The sequence below is a fragment of the Hyla sarda genome, chromosome 4 (genome assembly GCF_029499605.1).
Source record: "Hyla sarda isolate aHylSar1 chromosome 4, aHylSar1.hap1, whole genome shotgun sequence".
Lineage (NCBI taxonomy): Eukaryota > Metazoa > Chordata > Amphibia > Anura > Hylidae > Hyla > Hyla sarda.
In genome coordinates, this window is record NC_079192.1 from 189,769,138 (window position 1) to 189,787,402 (window position 18,265).

Consider the following 18,265-nt stretch of genomic DNA (forward strand, 5'->3'; position numbering starts at 1 on the left):
TTTTTTTTTTTAAGCACAACAGTAATAGAAAAGTATGTTATCATGGGTATCATTTTAATCGTATTGACCCAAAGAATAAAGAACACGTCATTTTTACCGTAGATTGTACGGCGTGAAAACGAAACCTTCCAAAATTTGCAAAGTTGCGGTTTTCTTTTTAATTTCCCCACACAAATAGTATTTTTTTTGGTTGCGCCATACATTTTATGGTAAAGTGAGTGGTGGCATTACAACGGACAACTGGTCGTGCAAAAAACAAGCCCTCATACTAGTCTGTGGATGAAAATATAAAAGAATTATGATTTTTTGAAGACGAGGAGGAAAAACGAAAACGTAAAAATAAAATTGCCCAAATGGGCTGAGTCCTTAAGGGGTTAAACACTCCTCCACCCTTCTAGCCATCTTCTCCCCAAGCACAGCTGCACCCTCCCCATTGAGGTGCAGCCCGTCCCTACGGTAGAGCCGGTAACCGACAGTGAAGTCGGCCCAGTTCTCCATGAACCCAAACCCCTCTTTCCTACACCAGCTTCTGAGCCACTTGTTTACCTCCCTAATCTCCCCCTGCCTCTCTGGTATGGCTCGTGGTACAGGTAATATTTCAGAAAATATTACCTTGGAGGTCCTTACCTTAAGCTTGCGGCGTAAGTCCCTGAAATCATTTTTAAGGACACTCCACCTACCTCTTTGTCATTGGTGTCAATATGTACCATGACTGCTGGGTCCTCTCCAGCCCCACCCAGCAACCTGTCAACCCGATCCGCGATGTGCCGAACTCGAGCTCCAGGAAGACAACACACTGTTCGGCGATCCTGGTCTTTGTGACAGTTCGCCCTGTCTGTCCTCCTAATAATTGGAGGACTCAATTATTACTACCAGTACCTGTCTGGCCTGCCCTGCACTCCTCCCTCCCTCCTTACTGGAGCAGACACCTACCTGGTGGTCAGAGGCAGAGTCGTACTGCTAGCTCTGAAATGGCATCCCCCTCATCTGCCAACCGGGCAAACTTGTTGGGGGTGTGCCAGTTCAGGACTAGCCTCCCTGACACTTTTCCCTCTACCCCGTTTTCTAACTGTAACCCAGCTAACTGCCTGACTGTCCTGCACCTCCGTCCCACTATCCTCCCCCACCTCTACCCCAGAGAGTACTTGCTCAGTGAGCAGGAGACTCCTCTCCAAGTTGTCAATGCGTCTCAGTGTTGCCAGTTGCTCCTCTAAATCCGGGATCTGGGCTTCCAAATGAACAACTCGCCCAACAATATGCACCCTCAAACTGCTGTTCAAGTATTGCATACATTGTGCAAGATGCACACTGGACTGCCTTTTCCAACATGGAGACCATACTAGATTTGGGGATTGCAAAAATTAACAGTAAAAAAATAAAATCATATTTCAATTAAAGCCCCTTAATTTTAAGCCCCTCTCACTTTTATACTTGTATACTTCACACTCTTATATACAAACAATCACTAGCTCAAACAATCACTTAGTGTACTTGCTTTTATAGTTACCAGATACCACCTCTCTCTTCCACTGCCTGGAAGTGAATGCAAAGGGTTAGCTGGCTGCAAACAGCTGCAATTTATCAGCTGCTAATTAATTAACTAATCCACCCACTCTCCACCTGTATTCCTCCCAGACAGAGAAAGAGAAAAAAAACACAGAAATGCACTCAGTGCTCACAAGACTTCTTACAGTATACCCTTAATTTTAAGTCCCTCTCACTTTTACACTTACACTCACTTGCATACTTCACACTCTTGTATACAGACACAATCACTAGCTCAAACAATCACTTAGTGTACTTGCTTTTATAGTTACCAGATACCACTTCTCTCTTCCACAGCCTGTTATTTATGGTCAGGTATGCAATAAGTGGGATGCACTGCCCACTTGAAAAAACATCACATCTTCCAGCATTGCCCTACCACTATGTTTACATAGCACAATGACAGCGTGCCAACATCATGCTGGCCATGGTTTTTGGAGAGTGGGAGGGTTCCCGGTTGTTCCGAGATGGCACCAGGACTGTTGGGAAATGTATTTTCCTGAATGGCAGGAAGTAGATGCCTGATCACGGACCTGCCATAGAGGACAACAGGAGCACAAGGGGGCGGCATAAACAGTGATGAATATAACAGGGGCTGTAGATATTTTTTTGTTTGCAGTGGTGAGGTGGCGTATATGGGCACGTCAGTACTGCAGCGATGTATGCAAACCTGGCAGGCAGGTCTAGAGCAGCGACACTGGTTGGTGTGGGGCATAATCAGGTGAGTAATAGCTTTTTTTTTTTTTTACACAAAAACAAGCGATCGTAAATAAAAACAAAAAATTTTTTTTTATAATTCTGACAGCCTTTTTGAAAAGCTTCCTATGTGTTTTGATGCCACCACACTTGTAGTAATAGTCACTGACTGCTCCTTGCTGGGAATAACCTGCTGGGCCTATGCATACCTATAATGGAAAGATTTGTTTGCGCCTATTGCTTACACTTCAAGGTGTGCTAGTGACCTAGGAAGATAATGAAAATGATGCCACTCCACATACCCACTATGCTAAGTCAGACAATCATCAGTGTGTTTCCCTATGATGCCCTTTCCATTGATTGACATAAGTGTTAGGCTAAGATCACATCTTCATTAGTGAGAGGAGAACCAAAAAGTAGGACTTGCTTGGCCCTTGGCGCCTATTCCCCAAGCATGCTTCAGGAATAGGCGCCAAGGGCCAAGCAAGTCCTACTTTTTGGTTCTCCTCTCACTAATGCTGCACCACGACCTGGAGGTCACGGTGAAGGACGCCCAGGCTGCCGCCCGTACTTTCAACTACAAACCCCAGCGAGTCCACAAGCTCATCAAGGTGTTGTGCCCTCAGCACAACACTACACAGTAATGTGCAAAAGACACGCTCACACGCCAACCCGCCTTATGATTCTCCACTAGGAGCGCATCTCTTTTTTTTTTTTTTTTTTTTTTTTTTTTTTTTTTATATATATCTCCTTAAGATCATATCTTCATCAGAGCTCCATTCAGGAGTCTGTCCACTACAGAAAAATCTAAGCTGAATGGTCCATTGGGCAATGGACAACAACAGGTCCTATTGACTTTGGGTTCTTGCGGAGAAGTACATGGCACTCATTTTGCTAACACTGTTTGCACTTTGTATATAGGGACCTGAGCTACGGGGCTATTCACATCATTGAGGGATAGACTATATGACATGCATGGAGGCCTTCATCCTTATGCCTTTATCCCCTCTTTAACAGGTAAATCCCTTATGAGTCAAGCTATATCTGTGATTTGGTCCCCAAGTAAGCCTAATCCTTCCTTTTTCTCACTAATTCCTTATACTATTTATGTGTAGCAGACTGCCTATTGGTCATACCCACCTTGGATAATTTAATTAGAGCACTTAAGATCAGGTCTCCTGAGAACCATAGGGGATTTCTACTAAGTACTGCACATATCCTTTTTCTGCTTTGGGTCATATTGCATTATTTACCCACTACCCACACAACATTGTCCATTTTCATCATAACGGTTTGGTTAATCAGACCCCATCAGTAATTCCTGTGTTTATCCCTGAAGAGCTTACTGTGGTAATACAGCATAGCGAAACACGTTGGATGAATTCTATGAAGATTGGACCCTCTGTTTTGGACTGGAGGGGGCCAGCCACAGTCCTGGTTGAATCTCCTATATATGACAATTTTGTCTGCATTGTAATAGTATCAGTGTGTGGTGATGTTGAGGGAACGTCATATTCAGCATAATTGTATATACCGTATATACTCGAGTATAAGCCGAGTTTTTTAGCATGATTTTTCGTGCTGAAAACACCCCCCTCGGCTTATACTCGAGTGAACTCTCCGCCCTCAGTGGTCTTCAACCTGCGGACCTCCAGAGGTTTCAAAACTACAACTCCCAGCAATCCCGGGCAGCCATCGGATGTCCGGGCTTGCTGGGAGTTGTAGTTTTGAAACCTCTGGAGGTCCGCAGGTTGAAGACCACTGCGGCCTTCGACATCATCCAGCCCCCTCTCACCCCCTTTAGTTCTGTACTCATCTCCGCTCGGCGCTGGTCCGGTGCTGCAGGACTGTCCGGTGGGGAGGTCGTCCGGTGGGATAGTGGTTCCGGGCTGCCATCTTCATCGGGGGGCCTCTTCTCCGCGCTTCGGGCCCGGAATAGTCACGTTGCCTTGACGACGACGCAGAGGTACGTTCATTACCAACGTCCCTCTGCGTCATCGTCAAGGCAACGCCTCTATTCCGGGCCTGAAGCGCGGAGAAGAGGCCCCCCGGTGAAGATGGCAGCCCGGAACCGCTATCCCACCGGACGACCTCCCCACCGGACACTCCTGCAGCACTGGACCAGCCCCGAGCGGAGGTGAGTACAGAACTAAAGGGGGTGAGAGGGGGCTGGATGATGTCGAAGGCCGCAGTGGTCTTCAACCTGCGGACCTCCAGAGGTTTCAAAACTACAACTCCCAGCAAGCCCGGACAGCCGATGGCTGAAGACATTGACAAGCGGTGATGATGATGACATGTGGTGATGACGACAAGGGGATGATGAAGGGGGGGGGGGTGAGATTATGACAAGGGGATGATGACAAGAGGATGATGACAAGGGGATGATGAAGGGGGTTGGGGATGATGACAAGGGGATGATGAAGGGGGTGTGTGGGATGATGACAAGGGGATGATGAAGGGGGGTGGGGATGATGACATCCCCCCCTTCATCATCCCCTTGTCATCATCCCACACCCCCCCCCGGGTGTGGGATGATGACAAGGGGATGATGAAGGGGGGGGTGTGGGATGATGACAAGGGGATGATGACAAGGGGATGATGAAGGGGGGGTGTGGGATGATGAAGGGGGGATGATGACAGGCGGTGATGATGAAGGGGGGATGATGACAGGGTGATGATGACAGGGTGATGATGATGAGGGTGTTAATGACGGGGTCTGGATGATGACAGGGGGGATGATGTATTTCCCACCCTAGGCTTATACTCGAGTCAATAATTTTCCTGGGATTTTGGGGTGAAATTAGGGGCCTCGGCTTATACTCGAGTATATACGGTAATTGTATACGTGTAAAGCTGCAACGATTATTCAATAAAAATTGAGGAAATTCGATAACTGGATTAGTCGTCGACGAATCCTGTTATCGAATAATCGTCCAATTCATTGTCCGGGCGCCGGCTGTCATAAGGCTGCTGCGGGCTCCAGCGGTAATAAGGCTGCTGCAGGCACGCGGTCAGATGCTAGGCCGCAATGCCGCAGCCTCTGTTCAAGTCCCTGTCCCACCCTCCGCTGACCCACTGCTCACTAATCACACGTGCTGCTGCTGCTACTCTCTTTCCCCCCGCCTCTGTACAATGTACCTCCATTTTATGGAGCCTCAGCCTGTCCTGGAGGACCTCACCCGTACTACTGCCGCTGGTAGGCCAGTTTCCTGCTGTTTAATGCACCCTGCAACTGTTACTGCCGCAATGCAAATTGACACACACATGGGGGGTATCTGCAGAGCATTGCACCCTAGTGTCATCTACAGACACTAGGCTGCAATGCTCTGCACATACCCCCCCCCCCATGTGTATAGCAGTATATATATATATTAGATTTTAAAAAAAGGAGGTTGACTGCAGCACACCAGGGTATCCAATAAAAAGTTGTAGCTTTATTCCATAGATACAATGACTAAGTTTCTGTGGTCTCTCACCACCATTGTCAAATCTTGACAATGGTGGTGAGAGACCACAGAAACGTAGTCATTGTATCTATGGAATAAAGCTACAACTTCTTATTGGATACGCTGGTGTGCTGCAGTCAACCTCCTTTTTTATCTACCTCGTTGGACCCAAGACCGGGGCCACTGCAACTGACTTGTACCCACTACTTTTTCTACTCTGGAGTGCTGCTCTTTCCTATTTTATATAGTATAGTAAGTACTACATACACACTGCTATTCACATGGTAGTATGTGCAGAGCATTGTATCCTAGTGTCTGTACTACAGACACTAGGATGCAATGCTCTGCACAGACCCCCATGGGTAAAGCAGTGTTTATGTAGTACATATACACTGCTATATACATGGAGGTGTGTGCAGAGCATTTGCACCCTAGTGTTTGTTGTACTACAGCCATGGGTCGGGTGCAATGCTCTGCAGTCTGCACATACCCCCATGTGTATAGGAGTGCTATATAAAAAGTGTAAAGTAAAAAAAAAATGTAAATAAACCTTTCCCACAATAAAAATGAGTCCCCCCTTTTCTTATTGCTATACAAAATAAGTAAAAAAAATATTTTTTTTACATATCTGATTATGCCGCATGGCTAACTGTCTGAACTATTAAAATAAAATGTTAATGATTTAGTTCAGACAGTTACCCATGCAGCAGTATAAAATTTACACTGGTTTCTGTACAGGATCATTAATGATCCTGTACAGCAACCGGCGTAAACGTTTTAAAAAAAAAAATCTAAAATTGCTGCTGTTTGGTCTCATCACATGCTAGAAATTTTAATATGGCCATTGTAAAAAAAATTTCAAGTAGAATCAGCTGAACCCCTTTTTTTTTGCCATTTTTTTCCGATTAAAACGATGGAATAATCGTTAACTAATCGATTATTAAAATAATCGTTAGCTGCAGCCCTATATACGTGCATCCTCTATCTAGCTCAACCTATATTGCCTATATATTACCTTTTATAAGACAATTTTATCTGCATTGTAATAGCATCTTATGTGGTGATGTTGAAGGAACGTCATTGTCGGCATAATTGTATACGTGTGCATTCTCTATCAGCCTCAACCTTACCCATAGGGGGATTAATATCAGTGGAAGACCATACTGTCTTATCATATACTAAAGTCTTTTGACAAAGATTACCCCCATCATTAGGTCACTAGGAGACAGTAAGAAGGTTCCGTGCAGGCTCGAGGACGGAGGACCTGCAGCTGCTAGGTAGGGAGTGTATATAGCCAGTGTGAGAGGAGGGTCCCTCTAACCTGTAGCCCCCTCTACCTATGTAATACAACCCTACCATGACAAGATACTGCACTTATCTATGTTCATGATCCTCTTTATAAATCTACGTTTATTGTTGAAGTACAGCGTTTCTTGACCTATTACTATTTGCTCTCGGTGTGTTTTGACTTATAATAAATTCTCCCTGTGAAAATGTTGTTTCTTGAATTCGAATGGGTTCTGTCTGGTTGTTTCTCAGGATTTCAGCAGGGGGAAAAAATTATTTTCTTTTTTTCTCTTGTGTCCTGCTATTTCAATAGATTCTATGAACAGAGCTCCTTGAATTGAGCCTCAATATAGATGTGAACGAGCCCTTAGAAGTACAATAAGACGACTGCTGTATAGGAGTGCAGCATATTACTGGCCAGCATGAACCTTACCTGCTATACTAAAAGAATGGGGTAGATATAATGCCTGCCTATATAATTCAGGGGTGTGGAAATTTGAAAAAAAAAAAAAACTACTTGTCCAAGGGACTAAAGCGGAACACAATCTACTTATCCCTCAAGAAAATCCACTTTTCCTGGTAGATAAAATAATTTCAACCAAAATAGCACGATCCACCCCACTAGACCACCAGGGATGGATATAAGATCCCTTTAGACACTGCTGTCAACTTAGACAGTGGTGATCTAATGGTTGAATAGCGGCCATGGTGATCGCAGCATGACAGGCTATTAGTGGCGGGAGAGCTGTAGATCGCTCCTTTTACACCCGAGGCAAGCCCCCCCGCCCCATCTGACCCCTATAACTCCAATTTTTCCATATACAGGGATGTATGAGGGTAATCTTATGTGCCATGATCTGTAGTTTTTATTGGAACCATTTATCATCAGAACTATTATTAGGAAAGGGGCTTATTCACATATATACGCACTTAAAATATTTTAATCACAATTTTTCAGTCTTCATAGGGACTTATATATGGAGTCTTTTGATTGGAAAACAGTTCTGCTTCTCCAGTTTATATGGTGCATTTTATATACAGCCTATGGAAATTTTTGCACCACCGATGCAGATAGATGGGAATTGACAGCGCTGTCCACAACCAAGGAAAGTGTTTCTTTTTTCTTTAGTTCTTTATTAAAACATGTAACGCGTTTCAAGGACGCTCCGTCCTTGGAACGCGTTACATGTTTTAATAAAGAACTAAAGAAAAAAGAAACACTTTCCTTGGTTGTGGACAGCGCTGTCAATTCCCATCTATCTGCACCGGTGATGCAAAAATTTCCATTGTTCCTATTCCAACGCTGCATGCGAGGGCAGGTCTAGCTGCAGTTCAGGAGTGAATCAGTCTATCCCAGGATCCACACAACCAGCCGAGAGGGAAAAAACCTTCATACTCATACGAGCGTTGTGCCTCCATTCAACACAACTGAATCCGGTGAGTCATCCCAAAAATCGGGGCCTGTCCGGTATCATATTGTTCTTCACAGGGAGCGCTTTTTTGTCTTTTCTTCTGATACAGCCTATGGTTGTGTGGGTGTTGCAGCATGTTGCACTGTATAGTAGTCCAGTTAAGGTTATTGTGTAACATGCTAGGAGTTGTAGTTTTGGTTTGGGCGTGTTTGCGTGCATCCGTGGGGCTCTTGGTCGGCGGGCGATTATGAAGGGGCGGGATTCTGGGGGTGCAATTTAGTGCGGGTGGCCAGAAACCACAAAAAAAAAAAAAAAAAAAAAAAAATTAGCACAACTGGCAGCAGCCCATATCATACATTACATACATACATCCAGACACATCATACATACATACATACACTCGCCGCTGCCCCACCACATCATACATTACATACACACATACACCATACACACATCATATACAGTATACATATACACCATACACACATCATAAATACACATACACCATTCACACATACACTCACACCATACATATGCACACATCATACATACACCCGCTGCTGCCCCCTACATCATACATTACATACACATATCACACAGACATAATGCACACATCATACATTACATACACATCACACATAGACAGACATCATACATTACATACATATCACACAGACATCATACACACATCCTATATACACAGACATCATACACACATACACTCACATCATACACACATACACTCACACCATACATACACCCGCCGCTGCCCCCCCCCACATCATACATTACATACACACATCACACCATACATTTATACCATACATATGCACACATCATATATACACAGACATCATACACATACAAAGACATCATACACATACACACATCATATATAAACAGACATCATACACAGACATCATACACATACACACATCATATATACTCAGACATCATACACAGACCACATACACACATCATATATACACAGACATCATACACACATCATATATACACAGACATCATACACATACACACATCATATATACACAGACATCATACACATACACACATCATATATACACAGACATCATACACATACACACATCATATATATACACACAGACATCATGCACACATCATATATACACAGACCTCATACACATACACACATCATTCATACACATACACACATACACAGACATCATACACATATACACAGACATCATACACAGACATCATACACACATATATACACAGACATCATACACATACACACATCATATATACACAGACATCATACACACATCATATATACACAGACATCATACACACATCATATATACACAGACATCATACACACATACACAGACATCATACACATATACACAGACACCATACACAGACATCATACACAGACATCCTACACATACACACATCATATATACACAGACATCATACACATACACACATCATATATACACAGACATCATACACACATCATATATACACAGACCTCATACACACATACACAGACATCATACACATCATACACAGACATCATACACAGACATCATACACACATCATATATACACAGACCTCATACACACATACACAGACATCATACACATCATACACAGACATCATACACACATCATATATACACAGACATCATACACATACACAGACATCATACACACATCATATATACACAGACATCATACACACATCATATATACACAGACCTCATACACATACACACATACACAGACATCATACACATATACACAGACATCATACACACATCATATATACACAGACATCATACACATACACAGACATCATACACACATCATATATACACAGACATCATACACACATCATATATACACAGACATCATACATACCATACATATGCACACATCAAACATACACCCGCCGCTGATTTCCCCCCCCCCCCCCTAATCATACATTAATACATATACAACCACCCTTCCCGTCGCCTGCATGCTCAGCCTTCTCACCTGAGCCGGCGCAACAGTGTCGGGGGCGGCACTCAACCGCTTGCAGTTAGGCCGCATGAACTCTTTTCACCCCCATAAAGATCCATCCAGCCGGCACCTCAGAGCAGACTCGTGTGTGCCTGCACAGCGCACGTCTGCAAATCTGCTCCCAGCAACAACCTGTATCAATCTACAGCAGTGCATCGGTGGGGGGGGGGATCTCTGAGCAGCGGCCCCCTGGTACTGAAATCAGCTGGGGGCCGCCGCCCCTCCATACACCCTGAGCGCCGGTGTGAGGTGCAGACTTGCATCGGCTTCTGCGCTTCACACCGGCATTAAAGGAAAAAAAAAGGGGGAAGTCGGTCTGTCCCTGCTTGCCCGATATAGGGCTAAATCTACTAAAAATTCACCTGCCCGGCGCCCAGAACTACTTGTCCCGGGCATCGGGCGATAGGATTTCCACATCCCTGTAAGTGGTGGCTCTCATGTTGTCATCGCATAGTCTTCAGCGTCGCCTTTATACTACAGACAGTATTGCACAATAGATATACTGGGTAGAGGCTATTTTAGATGGATGAGTGATTGGATAAGGAGAATGTTCACAGAATTTACAAGTAATGTTTTTGACTTTTACTGCATGAGCAATAAGTGACTGGGAATACAGGACACTGTTCCATGCATAATATGCAGTAAACAGTTATAAAGCATTGCCCTGTATGTGTACTTTTAGGGGCTACATACAGTGAAGAGAAATGTTCCTGTAGTCCCTGCACTGGCATCAGGAAATTAGTTTCATTTATGTTTCTTTCATGTATTTCCAGGTAATATCTATGGTGATGGTGGCCATTGGAGTCTATGCACGGCTAATGAAACATGCTGGTAAGCTCACTCTGTGTTCTGCTGTGCTTCCACACTACAGGTAGTCTAATACAGTGATCCCTCAACTCACAATGGTCTCAACATACAATAGTTTCAACATACAATGGTCTTTTCTGGACCATCGTAAGTTGAAACCAGACTCGACATACAATGTACAGACAGTCCAGATCTGTGAAACATGTCAATGGCCGGAAGAACCGACCAATCAGAATGGGCATTCACTGGTAAAACCCCTGTATTACTGAAGCGTATGCACTGAGAGTGTCTAGTAGCGCCCCCTACAGTACAGGGAGGTATTAAATGTTCTGTACACTTTACCTGTACCAGGGTTAGCTGCTCCTTTGGACACCAGGTGAGGGTGACTCCATTACTTTTTAGGACACTGTGTACTGTACAGGACCCTGAAGAAGCTCCTGTCTTCTACATAGACCAGTGTTTCCCAAGCAGGGTGGCCCCAGCTGTTGCAAAACTACAACTCCCAGCATGCCCGGACAGCCGTTGGCTGTCCGGGCATGCTGGGAGTTGTAGTTTTGCAACAGCTGGAGGCTCCCTGCTTGGGAAACACTGACATAGACAGTGATTTACAGTTCCCAGCAGATCTTTCTTACTTTTATATGTAAGGACTTGCTCTATCTATATTAGTTATCTACTTATTTTTCTTTAGTTCTCACTTTTTCCAATTTTTGGATGACATTTTGGTGCCATTAGAACCAATTACCAGGTTTCCATAGAGTTATGGTCTCAACATACAATGGTTTCAACATACAATGGTCGTCCCAGAACCAATTAATATTGTAACTTGAGGGACCACTGTATACATACATAGAAAACTAGCTAAAGAGCAGTGAGCACTACTAACGTGCATACAATTATAGTATACATTTCAATGAATAGCTACATAAACCTTTTTGAAACCTAGCTATGCTGTAAATAGGCTAAGCTTCTTACTGTTAAGGCCTGTTTACACTGGACAGTCATTCCAAGAATCTGGAGGACCTCTTCCATCATTAGCAATAATTGTGTAAGAAGCTCATGAGAGGAATAAAATGTAACACTTACCAGCGAATGTTCTTATCTTCATCATGTTTATTGTGGCTGCTCACGTTACAACAAACACATTCAGCTGACTTGCGGGAGGGATTGTGCAGGAGCATGACAGAGGTGATGTGCAGGTACAGGGGTGTCACCTCTGTCATGCCCCTGCACGTTGGCCGAATGTGTTTGTTGTACCACTGAAAGTGAAGATAAGAGCATCCACTGGTGAGTGCTACATTTTATTCCTTCTTTTGTGAAATGGCAATATTTTTTTGTGCATACACAATCGGTTTTATTGTATAAATTACTTTGTGTACTTTGAGTGTTGATACTGGGCAGCTATCATTACAGTTTGTTACTTAATGATCATAACAGTAATTCCCTATGTAGAAGCTTCTTTAGTGAATTGGCTTTAAATTATTGTATTAGCATTATTACTGTCACTGGTTCAGCCTGGTGGAAATGGATCCTTTATAAAATATCGGCAAAAGTCTGAATACATATAGAACATAAGGGAGTGTTAGATACCAGAAAACAATATAGAATAGGAGTACCCATATTACAAAAAGTGGTTCAAGAGGTATAGTCATCCTAATCCATCATTTCTTGGTTCTTAAAAAAAGTAAATAATTTTCTTGTTACTATGATTTGTGTCATTATAAATGATCTAATTGCAGCACTGAATATGAAGATGGTATCATTGCCTTGTTGTAATATGTTAATACTGTGATTGTAAATCCTCCACAGAGGCTGCTATGGCATGTCTTGCTGTGGACCCTGCATTACTCCTTATTGCGGTTGGCGTTTTAATGTTCCTCATTACATTTTGTGGATGCATTGGGTCTCTGCGGGAAAACATCTACCTCTTACAAGCGGTGGGTTACATTGAACAGGAATTTAACATTAGATTCAAAATATGCTCTCTAAGGCAAACAACATACACAACATTAGTATGTGTTTTTATGGCCTGAAAAATACACCATAAAAAAACTACCACCTCATCTTTCTCCTCCATGAGGCAGTGTTTGTGGTGTTTTTTTTTTTTTTTTAACAAAAATGTGTTTAGTAAAGGTGTTTTTTATTTGGTGTTTTAACCCCTTCATTTTTCTCATAAGTCATGGGATTCATGTAACTCGAGGATTTCTATTGAAGAATTGGGAGGGAAAAACACCAACATACATTTCTGTTTTTTTTTCCCACCTACAGGAGGAAAAACACTACAAAATTCTGGGGGGAAAATGCCATATGCAGAGCATGCCATGATTTTATAAAAACTGCAGAACCTAAAAACACCACTAAAGAGTAAAAAAACACAAAATAAAAAATGCCACTTGAGTATGGCATTTTAAATTTACTTATTGACTCCCAGTTAACATCTGGCCGTAAAAAACATTAACATTGGCCCCAAAAAACGTCATGTCAATTATGGCATTTTTACAAAAATGATGTCTGCTTTCAGGCTAAGGCTATGTTCACATGTCAGAAATCCTACAATTCTGCTCAAATTCTGTTTTGCAAATCTTTCTGCAGAATTGTTGCAGAATTTCAGCGGAATTTCTGTGTGCTCAAAACACCGAATTCTGAGAAAATTCAAAGCCTCATTGAGTTCAATGGGATTGCCTGGAATTCTGCAAAATCCAGACATGTTGAATGTTTTTGTAGAATCCAGAAATCAGATTCCGCAGCGGAAATTCAGCTGTGTGAATGGGACAACGGAATCCCCAAATAGCGGAATTTCCAAGCTGATTTTTTTTTTTTTTGTCGAAATTCCTCATGGAAATTCCGCTGTGTGAACATAGCCTAAAGGTGGAGGATTTGTTGCAGAAATTTCTGAAACGGTCCTATTCATGTAAAATATCCAGATTCAGATTAACAAAACACAATTTCAATCACACAGTCTGTAAAAGGTCTGTCATGTGTGAATTCACCCTTTTTGGAGGGTTTAACTCACAGGGCCTCGTACTGTGGTTTCTCTTTTTTTTCCCTTTTCATAGTGAATTTTTATAAATGTTTCCCCCATGTGCATGAATGTGTTTTAGGCTGGGTCTCCACTGAGTTTTTTGCAGTGGTTTTTTTTTGTCCCTTTGTTGAGTACCAAAAAAAAAAAAAAAAAAAAAAAAAAAAGATGCTGTAGGGATGTAAAAAAGAAGTATGTTTTTAATAATGTGTTTAATAAAGTGTATTTGTGTGTTTTTTTTTTTTTTTTTTACTTTTTAACCTTTTTTATTCATTTTTAGGTAGTACTACTACTCCCAGCATGGACCACACTGTTCCATGATAGGAGTAGTAGTACTTTGAGTCACTGTCAGATCGCTCGGCTGTCACATTTGTCAGCCACGGCGATCCTCCTGTATACTGTATAGGCTGGCTGCTCTTCTCTGGTCCCCTGTACTGCCGTATATTTACAAATATTCATATTTCCCGCTGAGATGTGATTGGCTAGAACCCTCTGGTCAATCACAAATGTCTAGGAAATATGAATATTAGGACATATACGGCAGGGACCTTAGAAGAGCGGCCGGCCGGCTGCATCTATACTTTATACAGGGATGATCGAAGCTGATGTCTAGAGTGACATCAGCTGTGATCATTTCTACTACTACTCCCATCATGGAGCCCACTGTGCTCCATGATGGGAGCTGTAGTACTTTCACAGATCGCAACAGGTGTCTGAGGTGACGCTTGTTGCGATCTATTAATGCAGGTACTACAGCTCCCATCACGGAGCAGTGTGTGCTCCATGTTGGGGGTAGTAGTAGAAATGATCACAGCTGATGTCACTCTATCAGCTGCGATCATCTTGTTTAAAGTATAGATCCGGCCGGCCGCTCTTCTAAGGTCCCTTCCGTATCTGTCCTAATATTCATATTTCCCAGACATTTGTGATTGGCTAGAACCCTCTGGCCAATCACATCTCAGCGGGAAATATGAATATTAGTAAATATACGGCAGTACAGGGGACCAGAGAAGAGCGGCCAGCCTATACAGTATACTGGAGGATCGCCGCGGCTGACAAATGTGACAGCCGGGCGATCTGACAGTGAGTCAAAGTACTACTACTCCTATCATGGAACAGTGTGGTCCATGCTGGGAGTAGTAGTACTACCTAAAAATGAATACAAAAGTTAAAGGGGTAGTCCACTGGTGAAAAACGTAAGTTTGAGATCGCAGGGGGTCCGACCGCTGGGGCCCCCTGCGATCTCTCTGTACGGGGGCCAGGCTCTCCGGCCAGATAGCGGGTGTCGACCCCCGCACGTAGCGGCGGCTGACACGCCCCCCTCAATACATCGCTATGGCAGAGCCGGAGATTGCTGAAGGCAGCACTCCGGCTCTGCCATAGAGTTGTATTGAGGGGGCGTGTCAGCCACCGCTTCGTGAGGGGTTCGACATGCCCCCTTCGCGCGGGCTGTCGGGGCCCCGTACAGGAGATCGCGGGGGGCCCCAGCGGTCGGACCCCCCGCTATCTGCAACTTATCCCCTATCCTTAGGATAGGGGATAAGTTGTTCACCACTTGTTCACTACTGGACTACTCCTTTTAAAGACACTCACACTATATTTTTATAATTGTATGATACATTTTAGTGCCCTGCCCGCCCACATAAATTGCTTACTGTTTCAAAATTCAATAAAATTTCTTTATAAAAAAAATATACATTTCGTTAGATACAATTTTTTCTAACACTAATGTATATTTTTTATAATTTTTTTTGTTATGTTACCAAATGAAATTTAAATAAAAAAGGTATCTCCCTCACTTTTTTGGATTTTTGGACCAAAAAAGATTAAAAACCGCCTGCAAAAACGCCAAAGTTAAAACCCACATAGCGTTTTTCTTTGCGTTTTTTCACTCCCATAGACTTCTATAGGGGGAAAAACGCCAGACCCTCAGCAAGCAGACGTTTTTGAAATCCAGCGTTTTTGACCAAAATCACTAAAAAACGCCAAAAGGATAAAAAAAACGCCAAACTCAAAAACTCCAAGGGGTTTCTGCAGTTTCCTATAGACTTACAGCTAACATCTGGCCGCAGCGTTTTTTCGCAAAAAAAACGCCATGCGGCAAAATGGGCGATTTTAACAGCGTTTTTGCGAAAAATTACTCAGTGGAGACCCGGCCTTATATAGGTCATGAAACTTTGGTGCTTTTTAATTATTTAACCTCTCCCAGCCTGATAAGACACCTAAAATCACAGCCTGATAAGATGCCAAAAACAGGGTGAACTATTGTATAAATCTCTCAGGTTGTGAAAACCATGCCCACTTTTAAGAAAATGAGCTGAAAATGAGGAACATGGTGAAGAAAACATGGAGAAACATTAATAAATAAAGTAAAATGCATTTTCTCATTTATTTTTTTTTCACCTAAATTTACATGGAACTACAATAGTACGTGAGGCCCACAACGTTTTATGGAAAAACACCGCTGCAAGCCAAAGCCAAAAGTAGATGACGCAGGAAAGGAATGTTTTATTACTTCTGTCATATTTTCTATCTATTTTAAATCGACTCCTGGCTTTGGCTCAAAAGAGGAAATGCCGAGAAAACTGCAGTTTTTTTTATTTTTATTTACCCACCTGTAATCCATAGCTCTGTGTTGAGCAAATGTAATATTTCCTTCTTTGCTTTTTTATCTCTCAACATCTGATTCTTCTATAAACTCTTCATCTACGTTCTCTATGTCTCCTGTCAGAGAAAAGTTCTACTTGTAAATGAGCCATAAAACTGCCTTTTCTACCATCTTGTACTTTATGTATGAAATATATCAAATGTATTTGTGATCACACTTGGCAACATGAGGGAGATTTATCAAAACCTGTGCAGAGTATAAGTTGACCAGTTGCCCATAGCAACCAATCAGATCGCTTCTTTTTATTTTGCGGAGGCCTTGTTAAAAATAAAAGAAACAATCTTATTAGTTGCTATGGGCAACTGGGCAACTTTTTCTCTGCACAGATTTTGCTAAATCTCCCTCAATGTATTTTCCAAACCTTTAGGCTATTTTCACACATTGTAACATCAAAATAAAATAAACAGCAGTAAAATAAGTATGAAAAGCAGACTTTTTTTTATTCATCTAATAATGCATTATATTAACCCCTTAAGGGCCTTGCCAATTTTCGTTTTCCCCTCCTTTGCCCTTTAATAGGCGTAATTATTTTATTTTAGGGAAATTGCGTAAATTCTTATTTACGCTATTAGCTGTGCAGTCAAGCTAATCTGTTATCATAATTCTTTAGAGCGGCCCAACTACAACAATACCCAGTTTGCATAGTTACCGTCTTGTTTTACTACCTTTTTTTTTATTTTTATTAGTATTTTTATTATTGCCATTTAACCACTTAAGGACACAGGGCATACAGGTACACCCTGGCTCCCTAGAACTGAAGGAGCCAGGGCGTACCTGTACGCCCGTGGGAATTCCAGTCCCAGCCACTTGCTGGGCGGGGACCGGACCGGGATGCCTGCCCCATGTTGGCACCCCATGTCGGAGTTATTAATGTTTAAAGAGACAGTGGTCAGATGTGCAAAAAATGCTCTGGTCCTTAAGGTCATAATGGGCTGTGTCCATTAAAAAACTGTTATAACTTTTTTTTACTGGGGTCTGGTATTTTTTTTTTTTACATTTATGCCATTCACCATATGGGATAAATTATGTTATATATTAATAGTTTGGACAATTCTGCATGTGGCAATACCAAATATGTCTAATTTTATTATGTTTACTTTACTAATTTAAAAAAAAAAATTATTCCATAAAACCTTACAAATTTATTCCTAAACTGACACACCAATTGACATAGTAGAACAGGAAGTGACGTGTTTCGGGTGAAACTCGCCCTTAGTTGCTCTAACATTTTATAAAAATATTTTTATGACATAACAATTAACATACACATAATTACTACAAAGATCATAAATATAAAGAATGAACCCACTACCTTCCTCCCGTTTGGCACGGAAAA

At 42.3% G+C, this 18,265-nt stretch overlaps 1 protein-coding gene across 1 annotated transcript in view; it reads left to right on the top strand.

Moving 5' to 3' along the window:
• The window catches only part of TSPAN33 (tetraspanin 33), a 71,876-nt gene that overhangs the window by 10,647 nt on the left and 42,964 nt on the right, over positions 1 to 18,265 (top strand). The window contains exons 2-3 of the mRNA XM_056573128.1: positions 11,212 to 11,269; positions 13,052 to 13,179. Coding sequence (XP_056429103.1) covers positions 11,212 to 11,269; positions 13,052 to 13,179 — 186 coding nt within the window. The remainder of the gene's footprint in view (positions 1 to 11,211; positions 11,270 to 13,051; positions 13,180 to 18,265) is intronic.